This window comes from Manis pentadactyla, chromosome 1 (assembly GCF_030020395.1).
Source record: "Manis pentadactyla isolate mManPen7 chromosome 1, mManPen7.hap1, whole genome shotgun sequence".
Lineage (NCBI taxonomy): Eukaryota > Metazoa > Chordata > Mammalia > Pholidota > Manidae > Manis > Manis pentadactyla.
In genome coordinates, this window is record NC_080019.1 from 185,128,200 (window position 1) to 185,140,133 (window position 11,934).

The window sequence follows — 11,934 nt, forward strand, 5'->3', positions numbered from 1 at the left end:
AAAAGGAAAAAAGGGAGAAGAAACAAATGAGACCTTGTCAGCTTTGCTGGGAGAATGTATGGTTTTTTTAAGTGTGCTGGCAATTGCACTGCCAATGTGGAAAATCAGAGATTAATGGCTACTGATTACAGTAATGGACTAGATATTAACTGCACAAGCTCCTTACACTTACACCCAAGAATGACAATGAGGTGTGATTACACATTACCGGAGTCAGTGGCTGGCCTGATAGTATTTACAGAACTGGCTGCAGCTGCATTTGAGGGCTATTTAGTTCACCCTCACTGCTTGAGAAAAGTCTCGTAGCCAAATGGCATCCAAGGCTGCCTTCCCCGACCAGCTGGCATCAAGAGAATGCCATGCTGGGCACTCAGCCCCCAGAGACCTTCTGCCCCAAACAGAGCCCTTCTTAGGGGGAAACAGTGTGCTGTGGGAAAGTGTGGTTAGATATTTTTGTCTGTGTTTCAGGCATGAGACAATAACTACAGGAATATGCTTCACCTTCTTAAAAATCCTCAGAGGAAGGAAGTTCTTTAAATAGTTCTGTTTCCCTTTCTATTTAATAAGTGGAATCATGGTTTTCTGGTTCTTAACAAAGATATTTAATTCTCATTCAAGTTAGAAAAAAACAAGAAGACCATGTGATTTTCAGCAAAATCAAAACATTTGAGCTGGGAGCAAATCACAGCAATGCTTAATCTACATTCTCCCTCCACAGACAGAAAGCTGAGATCTGCTGTGGTTCAGGATCATGGATCCAGTTAGTGGCAGGTATTAGTGGACATCTGGGCTGTAACAGCTCCCACTCTTCCCCACACTAATGGTGTGACTGTGCGGGGCTTCCCATCTTAAAGGTCTGACCCCACTCCCGTCCCATCTGGAGTATGAGGATGAGCCAGTCCTTGTCCATCCCTGGGACTTTTCATGCTGAAGCTTGGAGGGAGAGTCCTCTGCTGACCCTTTCTTCTTACATCGTGATCCCAGAGCTGTCATCAGCAATGTCCCCAGCTGTGTGGAGCAGCCTGGAGTGACACAGATCCTCAGAGAGAAGCAATGTGTGAGGTGGAGGTCAAGACCCCCAGCAGCAGCCCACTGCCCACTGCTCTCCCTATGTCTTGGGCACTCCTGTTCCTATCACCCACTCCCCTGCTGTTTAAGCTACTTAGAATTGAGTTTCTGTCACTTACTATCAGGTCCTGGGATACTCAGATTCTAGTCTAGAATCTAGGGCTCTGGACCCTTAAGTACAATGGCCATGCCACCACCAAATCATCAAAATATAACACCAAACATTTGATCGTGCCTGGTAGTTTTCAAACTGTGGTCTTTCAGTGGGGCTGACTCTGGAGAATTACAATATCATGTCATAGAAGAATATATTCCCAGTATAAAATTCTTAAGTCAGCTGTTCATTTTCTTTACAGCCACTCCTATACTTCCCCCTTGTTCTTTCCATTTTTCTGTATATAACTAGAGGAAGGTCTCAATTAGGGAACAATAGTTTTTAACACCTACAACAAACACCTATAGATCTCCTGTTTAACTATGAAGATGTTCTCTAAACTGAACATAGTCTAATCAAAAAGTGAAGATTGTGACTCCTGAATCTGGAAGACTAGAGAGACTTTAGGTATCAAACATACAAATTATGTATCTTTAGAGAGATTTGAGGCAATGTTTCATCCATAGTAGAAGGAATGGAAGATAATGGTTATGAAAGTTCACAAAAAATAGAATTTAATAACTAAGAATATAAAAAGTAGGAAAAGATAAGAGGCATAAATAATCAATCCAAGAGGTCCAAAATCTGTCTAAAAGGCCTTCCAAATAGGAAAACAAAATAGAGAAGAACAAATAATCAAAGAAACAACACAATTCCTCAGAGAAAAAAGATATGAATGTTCAGGTGGAAAGGATATACCAACTGCCCAGCACGAGTAATAAAATAATCTCACACCAAGACTTAGCATTGCGAGGTATCAGAACTCCAACCTTCCAGAAGACTCCAAAGTTTCAACGAAGAAAAAAAAGATGCAAGTATCATAGTAGCCTTATAATTTTCATCAGCACTCAACTTTAGAAACTAGAAAGGTCAAAATTCAGAGGGCAAATGATTTTCAGACTGGAATTAGGTACCCATGTAAATCATGACCTATGTACACTTGACATTTTCAAACATAACGGAACTTTGAAAATGTATCTTGAACATATCCTTTCTTATACAAAAATGTGCTGCAATGAGAAATGTGAGATGTGAGGTCATAGGAAAAGCAAAGCAAATATTTAATGTATGAAAAGATTCTGTACCACTAAAGTGTACCATTAAGCTACACTAAAAAACAGTAGCTCACCTGTCAGTTTGATAAAATTCAGATTGACAACATAATCTGTTGTCTACAATATTGTCCAAGAAAACAAGTTGCTTCAAACATTGCTTTGGAATACAAGACATTATAACTTCCATGGAAGGGAACTTGGCTATAACTAATGCACTTACGTATGTATTTGTCCTTTGACACAGAAATCTCACTTTCATGAATCAATTCTGAAAATGCAGTGGCAAAAATATGATATAAACGTGTACACAAGGCACTGCAGTACTATTTGCAATAGCGGAGACTGAAAGCGACCCAAACACCCACCAACCGGAACAGGGTGAGGAAGCTGTAAAAGAGCCATGCGATGGCAGAGTCATGCATCTGTAAAACAAAAACAAAAACAAAAACATAGTAATATCATTACATGTCATGAAGAGGCCTCCAGAATGAATAATGAAAAAAGCAAGGTTAAAAAATATATAGTTTCCCATCGCACATCTAAAAGGGGAGAAAGAAAAGCTTAAGTATACATTCATATTTACTTACATTTTTTAAAATTGAAGGAAAAGGCAAAAAGTTTTTAAAAGTGCTCACTTGGGTGAAAGTAACAGGAAGAGACAAGAAGAATAGAAGCTGGAGTTCTACAAATATACCTTATTTTGTGTACTCAACTTTGGAATCACATAAATACTTTAATTATAAAATAACATTTTTAAACACTCTAAACATTGAAATATTTAACATATTAAGTGGGTGACATAACTTCATAGAAAAGAAGTATTTCAAGTGACTTTAAAACACAAATTCGATTAAATATATCTTGTAGACAGTACTCTAAGGAGAAAACAGAAAAACTTCATTCCAATAAAGTATCTTAAATTGTTTTTAGTAATCACTGTGTTCTTTTTATTGATACCAATAATGTTATTCTGAGACTGCATATATTTTATATTTAGTAATTATGTTAGTATCTTAGGGAATAGGATATTAAGTTTTGGAGAAAAGTGATACAGCTAGAATAATGTTAAGTAAAAACTGCATGTTTGTGGTTTTGAATTGGAAGTATCAGTATGAACCCAGGATACTTTTTATTTAAACATAAATATTTTCTAGCTCTCTACATTAAATAAGCCTGAACATTGCAACCAACACAGGACCAGTAATCACCTTTAGCGCCCAGATTATAGTAACTAAACACCATTTCCTACTAAAAGAAACCAGGAGTCATTGGAGAAATGGTGGAATCCAAGGTCTGGGGTAAGAAATGGATAAAATGATCCTGAAACATCTTGTAATTCTAGAAAGCAAGGAAGGTGTAAAAACCAAAACAAAGCCAACTACTACTATAACCAGCATGAAGAGGCTCTCCCTGTCCACATATGAGTTAAATTTGTGCATCATCAGAGATCATAGCTGGAATGGAATGGAACACACAAAATAGGATTACTTCCAGAAGTTCATGATGATTTCTAAAAAAACAAAGCTCTCACAGTTCACTGTTGGGTGGTACTGGAAAACCCAATCATTATTTTGAAAACTAGCAAAGAAAGAAAAAGAAACAAACAAGTAGATCAAACATTTTTCCCACCTTGCTATTGTTACCGGCTAAGATGTGGCACTTCCCAGGGTTGTGTCTTGGAGGCCATGTAGAATGAAGCCAGCAGACAAGAGCACAGAGCAACCAGCAAAACTTCTGATGAGGAACAAGAAGAGAGTAACTCCTGCTGGCCAGGAGGGGCTCCAAGAGAGGATGCTGCCAGGCCTGCAGTGTGTAGGGTTTATAGAGCTTCTTCAAAGGAGGAAGTCCATGCCCTGTGCACCTAATAGACAAATGAACCGACGACATCACAACTCATCCTGACTGACCGGAAGTACAGTGCTCCATTTGTATCGGGCGACTCACTCCTGGTGGGCTGAAAGTACCGTGCTCCGTTTCCATAGGGCATAATCGATCAGCGCTGAGGTTTAGCTGCCTAAGCGGACTCAGAAGGCTGAGGGGGTTGGAGATTTTTGGAGGAAGAAGCCGCCAGGGCTGGCTGGGAGTCGCTGCCAGCGCCGAGATGGGGATCGGAAGACCTTCCCATCTTCCAGGCCCGGTTTTCCAGGAGGTGGTGTCTTGTTAACTAGGAAGCCCTGGTTGTAGTTGCCTCTGGCTATGTCTTACCAGGGCCGTGAGTTCTACCTGCCTGCGTCCCAGCAACTCCTGCATCAATGTGAACTACATATACCTCAGGTTTATGGAACAGTTGATGGAGAAAGACCTTCCTTCCTCCCTTGCTCCCTTCCTCCCTCCTTCCTCCCTCCCTGCTTCCTTCCTTTTCTCACGTGGTGTGTGTGTGTGTGTGTGTGTGTGTGTGTGTGTGTGTGTGTGTGTGTGTGTGTGGTGTGTTTAGAAGGATGAAATTAATAGATGAGGAAGGAATATGGAGACCAGGATCACCATTTTCACAGGCTTAATGCATCAGAGGATCTCAGCAGTGATCGTCACTGTCTGGTAATATCACACAAAAAAGAGACACCAAACATTATGTGTCCTTGAGGGGAGGACACCCCCCCCATTTTTGAGGTATTCTTTCCCCAAAACTGAACTAAGTCTACACTAATCTCTAGGTGTAACTTCACTTCCCAGGGAATACGGGGAATGGGGAACATGAGTAACAGTGCCATGGGATCAGTGGGCAAACCCTTCATGGGGGAATAACCCATTTCCAAAACAAATAAATCTCAAGTTTAAAAAAAGGGGAGAGAGAGTAGGAGGGAGAGAAAATTTATTAATTTAACAAGATTTCAGAGTCATATCAACCAGTTACAACATGTGTACCTTGTTTTCTCCTGATTAGAGCAAATTAATAATAAAAATAATTGTGATACAAACTAGGAAAATGTGAACATTGACTAGGTATTTTATGCAATTTAAAAATTATTATTAATTTTTAAGGGGGATAATTCTATCATTGTTTAATTTTTTAAAAAATCTTCCTTCAGAGATGCATATTACAATACTTATAGATGAAACAATAGATTTAGGATTTGTGCCACAGAATGGAGGGGGTGCTGGATGGGTATAGATGGCACTAAATTAGCCATAACTTCATCATCGTTGCAGTTAACTGATGGTTACTGGGACTGTTACTGTGCGACTCTTAATGTATTTGCCAGTGTTTGAAATTGTCTATGAGAAAAATTATTTTTTTAACAGTCATGCAAGTTTTCCACTTATTCTGTTATATCCCTATGCTTATTTCAAAATTAAAACACAACTATTACCAAAAATCTTTCATAAGAATGGACACTTCAGAGAAAGGCGCTGTGTTTATTTTAAGGATCTGTATGTCCACAACATGACCTTGTTTGACCTATGTGGGTAGCCCCCCTAAAATATGCACATCCTAATCCCCAGAACCTGTGAATGGTACTTTATATGGCAAAAGGGACTTTGCAAGTGTGACTAAACTATAGATTCCGAGATGGAGAGATTATCCTGGATCTTCTGGGTGAGCCCAGTGTCATCATAAGCGCCTTTATAGAAGGAGGAGGAGAGAGATTTGGCCACAGAAGGTGATGTGACAACAGAACCAAGGATGGGGGGAAGGCCGTGATGTGGGGCCACAAGCCAAGGAATGATAACAGCCTCCAGACGCTGGAAAAGGAAAGAAAGGGGTTCTCCTCCAGGGCCCAGAGGACCAGCTCTGGAAACACCTCGATTGCAGCCCCATGAGACTCATTTTGAACACCTGACTTCCAGGAATGTAAGATAATAAATCTGTGTTGTTTTAAGCCACCAAGTCTGTGGTGATTTGTCATGGCACCACCAGGGCACTAATACACCCCTGTCTGCAAATCCCAGCATGCTGGGCAGAGCAGGGAGGCCGCCCCACTGGCTGGATCCCCCCTTTCTGCCTGGAAAATGGGTCTCCCACCCGGTGGGGTGCAGTACTGAGAGGGCCCCATGCACCACCTCCCATGGGGCCAGCCCAGGACCCCCAGCCCTGCCAGGCTTCTCCCTTCCCCTTCTCCCCCCTCTTGATGTGCTGTCACAATGACAGCTGACAGGAGTACACATTTCCTGGAAAAGAACACCCCAGGAAAAACAACGTCACCTTCAAGCTTAGGTTATAAATTAAAGTGGGAGGACAAACAGTACCAAGAGTCAAGGTCTTTGAGGTATTTGTTAATATAAATATGTCATTATTATCTCGGAGAGTTGACCTTGATGGGAGTTTTAAATCTTACTAATGTCAAAGGGGAAAATATTTTTACAATTTGTTTTTTTATCAGGGCACTTCCATGGGTATTTTAAAGCCAAGATGATTACCAGACTGATTAATTCATTTTAACAACCAGTATTTTGTCAGGTAGAGGGAAGAATTCCAAACCAATGGAATGAAATTACATTAAATAGGAAAATGTATCAAGGAAGGGAGGGAGGGAGGGAGGTGTGATCATTACTTTTATGTGTCAACTTGACGCGATCAGGGATGCCCAGATAGTGGGTTAAACACTGTTTCTGGGTGTGCCTGTGTGGGTATTTCCCGAAGAGATTTGCAGCTGTGTCAGTGGACTGAGCAAAGCAGATGACCCTCCCTCCCCAGTGTGGATGGGCACCATCCGTCCCACTAAGGACCCGACTAGAGTAAAAGCGTTGAATCCATCTCTGCCTGGATTGCATAAAATGGCACATCGGTCTTCTCCCACCTGGTTCTCAGGCCTTCAGACTCGGACTGGCATCTCCTACCATCTGTTTGCTGGCTCTCAGGCCTGTGAACGGCACCACTGGCTTTTCCAGGTCCCCAGCTTGACACATTGAGATATATATACATATATATAATTCTGATGAGATTTGTTATAAGAACTAGCTCACAATTATGGAGGCTGAGAATTCCAGATGCATATATACATATCCTTCTGTTGGCTCTATTTCTCTGAAGAATCCTGACTAATACAAAAGGAAAGAAAGAAAAGAAAAAGGTACATTGCTCTATAATCCCTCAGTTTTGGAAAGGTTACATAAAGATGTAAAAATCCTCCTCTAAACCCCCACCAACCTCAAAATTTCAATCCATAGATTTACTTACACAAATCTGATGAGCACAGTCCATACACTCCTGAAAGTCTGCCCCTGAGCAACGGTAATCCCATGTCCCGGCCGTGGGCCACAGCAAAGAGATGAGGCCCCATTTCACAGATGGGGAGGCAGCTGCAGAGGAGCAGAGCCCCCTGCCCAGGGCCACCTGCTGGTAAGCGGTACAGACAGGCTTCCAAGTCTGCGGTTGGGCCCAGAATCCGTGCTCCTGTCCCCTACACTCGACTGCCTCTTGACCAAGCACACCTGGGAGACCTCTCACCCCTCGCTTTGGAAACCCAGGACCAGACGACGCAGTTCAGCTCAGGGGCAGCGGCCCCCAGGGAATGCCTCAGCAAGCAGGCCGAGGGGTACAGGATCGGAGCCAGCAGAGGGCCTTAGCTTACCTGGCGTGGCTGTCTACGCTCTCAGTGCCCCACTTTACTGTGGCATTGGAGGCCTGAATCAAGAAAGCTGGCATATTGGATGGAGAGCCCCATAATTCTGTGTATTTTGACTTCCTGACTGATTCTCAAAGGTTAAATCCCAGGGCTCTGCTCATAGTTAGTCTTGCTCATTTCAAATATTTGGAATGTTCCTTTTGATTACGTCTGCGGCTCTTAGAAAGATGAGTGCAGAACTTGGAGTCAGGCCCTACAGAAACCCAGAGGAATCCTTCTCATACTTGTCAGCCAAGGGCTGGGGGGACCCTCGGGCTCTGTTTCCCAGGAGCTCAGTCCAGGCGGGATCCTGGCCCAGGCAAACAGCCTCTCCAGCCTGGGCGAGTGCAGCTGAGTGGCTGGTTCTGGGGCTTAGATAAAAGCTGGGGGGTGCTCAACTGAGGAGGGGGTGGGGATGGGTTCTCATAATTGGCTCTGTGTACATGAGAGAGCCTCCAGCTCAGGGCTGACAACACTCAATTTCTGCCCTTGGATGTTGAATCTAAGCCAGTGATTTGCTGGTTGCTTAACAGCACCAAGAACTGCCTTAATGTAAGTCAAGGGCACCACCAGGCTTTCCTTTTGATTGTATTATCCTTTTAAGTATTTTAGGCAAACAGCGATTGTCCTTTCTAGCTGTATTCGGCATCTTGTCTTTCAAGGGGCCTGGGTACCCATTTTCCTGTCCTCAGCAGGGGCCACCCTCGACCTGCTCTGGGAGCAGGACCTCCCGCCTTGCAGCTCTGTTTGTTTTGGAGTTTTATCAAGGAAAGACAGGATGGAAAGTTTTCCTCACCTGCTGATGTCAGGCACAAACCCCTGACCTTTCTCTCAGCCACACAGCTAGGAGGAGCAGGCAGGCCTTGAGCCTAGAGACCCACGGACACACTGCAATGACGACAGAAATCACTTAGGCAATCTCCGCATAGGGCTTCCAGCAGCTCTGATGTGCTGCCTCCTGGCACTGCGGACATGGCCCACAGGCCCAACACTTCCACCCTGGACTATAGCTACGAGTACTACCTGGACTACTTGGACCTCCTTCCCGTGGATGAGAAGAAGCTGAAAGCCAACAAACGTGAGTCCTGAACTGGGGCAGCAGCCAGGCGGGAGCCGGGGTTTGTCCACATGACTCATTAGCTCCAACAGATGCCATGGGTGAGCCGGACGGAACACAACCCTGCACACATAGGTCCATGTGGACATGGGGAGAGTGTATCTGTTACCTTCTAAGAAACTGCTAAGAAACTAAGACACTTAGGGAGCAGAGTATGCTTTTAAGAGAGATTTCTTGATAGAGTTTAATTGATGTGGGGTTCCAATAACCCAGGTGAGTTTCTTCAGATTGTGGATTTCATGTTTTCTCTTGTCTCTGTGTACATTTGGGGGAGTAACTATGTCCACCCCTAAGATGTGTGACTTACTAATGTCAGTTAAAATACCAACCGATGTTTAGTCTTCCTGGTCTCAGGAAGGACAATCTGATGTAACAACCTTTTGCTCATTATCCTCCAGTCTTTATTTCTTGGGTAACTTGGTACCTAGTGGACAGTCTTCTCTGATTCTTCAAGCTACTCAGCCATGATAACAAGTCAGTGGAGGAAAAGAGCATGAAAAGCAAATCAAACCAAAAACAAAGCCTCAGTGCTGAGCAGCCATCCTCGTCTCATTTCTAGTGCCTTCCACACGTGGAAGGCGGGGACCAGCTTTTCAGCAACGAGGAGACCCACTCTTTCAGAACTCACATTGAATCTCATCAGATTTTTACCCCCAGGAGGTCCCTGGGGGATAAACTACTGACATCAGCTTTCTCTTCTCCTCTTCCGGGACGACTTGTGGGGAGTCCTCAGCCAGGGACACTTTGCAGGCATCGTCAGGGGTCCGCCGGGTGTGGAGTTCCCGGTCGGGGTGCCCATGGGTGGCCGTGGCTGAGGAGTCTTGTGTCTGCAGGGCCACAATTCTTCAGGGCAAACGTCCGACCCTGTTGGTCCTGACTGGCCACGTGGCTCACGAAGGAAAATGCTCTGAGCTTTGCAGCAGAAACGACCACTCAGGGCGGCCACGCGCAACCCCAGCAAGACCCAGAAAGAGCTATTTCCAGAGAAGTTTCTCTTCGCGCGCGGGACACATGGGTTCATTCTAATGACTGAGAGGAGGGCGGGCCCTCTGGGGACTCGGGTCTCTGCGTGCACGGCTCTCGGCACCGCGCCTCTTGGCCCTGCCTTTACCTACAAGGGTGCCGCCCCCATTACCCCAGGACCCCAAGGCGCGGCCAACCGACGGTTCCGCCAGGCGGATGGGCCTCCGCCCCCGCGCCGAGGCCAGGAGTCGCTCAGAGAGCGGGGACTCTCGCCCGCACCCAAGCAGCTGGGCCGGAGAGACGCCCACTCCACACGCCCTGCGCCACGGGAACGGACCCGCGGGAAGCGCCACCTCTGGGGACAGGCTGCGGTCTAGGGCCCCGCCCGCCCCCGCCCGCCCTGCCTCCTCCCCCAGCGGACCTCTGTGAGCTGGGTGGCCGCTCCCTGGCTCTGGCCTGAGAGGTGTCTCCTCCGTGGCGCCCTCCCCACGTGCTGTGGGCGTTAAGAGGGGTGACAGGGCAGCCCCCAGGAAGGCCTGCTCTCCCGCCGGCTTTGATGCCTGCCTCCCCTGTGCTCTGTCCCCAGGAACAATGTCCAGCACCAACGAATGCGCCCCTGGAGCCCCGGCCTCAACTGTCCCCTCTGCCTCCGGAGGCACCTACCGCGCACAGGGGACGTCGGGGACCCGGCGGGCTCCCCCAAGCTCGGAGGAGGAACCAGACAGCAGAGCACCCGGCCCTGAGCAGCAGCTGCAGCCAGGAGCCCCTCCGCCTCTCCCGCCGCTGCCCCCAGCCCGAGGCTGCTCTCCTTGGGAACTGGCCCTGGATGGGGACCCCAGAGCATCAGCTGACTTCAGGAACAAGCCCAGAGAGCGTCCCCCGGAAGACAGAACCTCTCTCCATTGTAGAACTAACACCAGCAAACTATGGCCATTGCTGAGTGAACCGGTGAACGAGGACCCACCTGGACACACGCGTGTGCTCTGAAAGCCTGTTTACATGCGGGAGAAAGTGCAACTAGGTCAAAGACTCTACCAGGTGGCGTGTGATCGGCATTTTACCCAGAGCTTGTAATAATAGCCCACAGCATAGGTAGGCAGTAGCTGCCAATATTGCTGGTTTTATTAAATGCACCCAACCTGCTTACTTACTGCTTATGTTTGCTTTGGGAAGGATAGAAAAATAAAATCTTTATGAATTAAGATCTTAAAAATGTCGCTAATCTTTACTATGCCACTTCTTAGCTTTAACTATTACTACTGTACTATTTCCTCAACCCTGAGCTCACTGGGCCCATCTGTACGTTTTCTAGGATGCCCATGAGTGCCTGCTGAATTCCGTCCTCCACTGCCGCCCACCATGACCAACAGGGGGCAGTGTGTGCCCTGCAGGGCGAGGCACCAGAGTCACACTTCAACCTGCCCAAAGCCTTTCAAAAACAGAGCCCAAGGAGGTTGTCTTCCCTGGAAGGAGCAGCCAGGCACAGTGGGCAGGACATAAGCCCAAAGGGAGATTATCTACCTCATTTAAGCTGGTACAAAGGGTCCCATCCTGGGTGAGACCATGTGACCTCTGATCTGAGACACTGTCACCTCCACATGGATCTGGTCCTCTGGTGCCCAAAAGCCTACCCCTGGCAGGGAGCCAGCCCCACACTACAAGGCCCTAAAGCCCACCCCACCCTAAGTGGTAGAGAGAGAGAATCCCCCAAGTCTCATGTGCCACACTTGGGCAGTGGGCTAGAAGGGAACATGTGGCTTCCCCAGTTGGAGGCTAAGTGTAGGATTCTGACCTCAGAATATTCTCCAAGAACACTGACACGGGTATTCTGGGGAGAGGGGAGGTAAATGCTTTCTAGATAATAAGCCCAATTTGTGGTAAGGGGACCAGCAGGTAAGCATTACCTGTATCTTGGTTAAGAATCTTAAGTCATTTAAAAAGAGTCTAAAGAACACTGGAGGCATACAAAGTGTAAATGTTTAAGCCAAAACCAAGTCATTCTCGGTGCTAACCATGGTATTCAAGCAAATAAAC

At 46.2% G+C, this 11,934-nt stretch overlaps 1 protein-coding gene across 2 annotated transcripts; it reads left to right on the forward strand.

Moving 5' to 3' along the window:
• The first annotated feature begins 9,504 nt into the window (after positions 1-9,504).
• Positions 9,505-11,113, forward strand: LOC118909634 (uncharacterized MRAP). 2 transcript variants are annotated; one of them, XM_057498523.1, is made up of 2 exons: positions 9,505-10,325; positions 10,487-11,113. In XM_057498523.1, the coding sequence occupies exons 1-2, from the start codon at positions 10,117-10,119 to the stop codon at positions 10,641-10,643; spliced, it is 366 nt and encodes a 121-aa protein (XP_057354506.1). In that variant the 5' UTR covers positions 9,505-10,116; the 3' UTR covers positions 10,644-11,113. The 2 variants fall into 2 exon arrangements, 1 of the variants encoding a protein (XP_057354506.1); XR_008996492.1 differs by having other exon boundaries at positions 10,290-10,363; positions 10,487-10,614.
• The last annotated feature ends 821 nt before the right edge of the window (positions 11,114-11,934 follow it).

Coding starts and splice junctions, on each gene's coding strand:
- LOC118909634 (XM_057498523.1), top strand. CDS start 10,117: ATGGGCCTCCGCCCCCGCGCCGAGGCCAGGAGTCGCTCAGAGAGCGGG. Junction 10,326..10,486: donor TCCTCCCCCAGCGGACCTCT/GTGAGCTGGGTG, acceptor CTCTGTCCCCAG/GAACAATGTCCAGCACCAAC.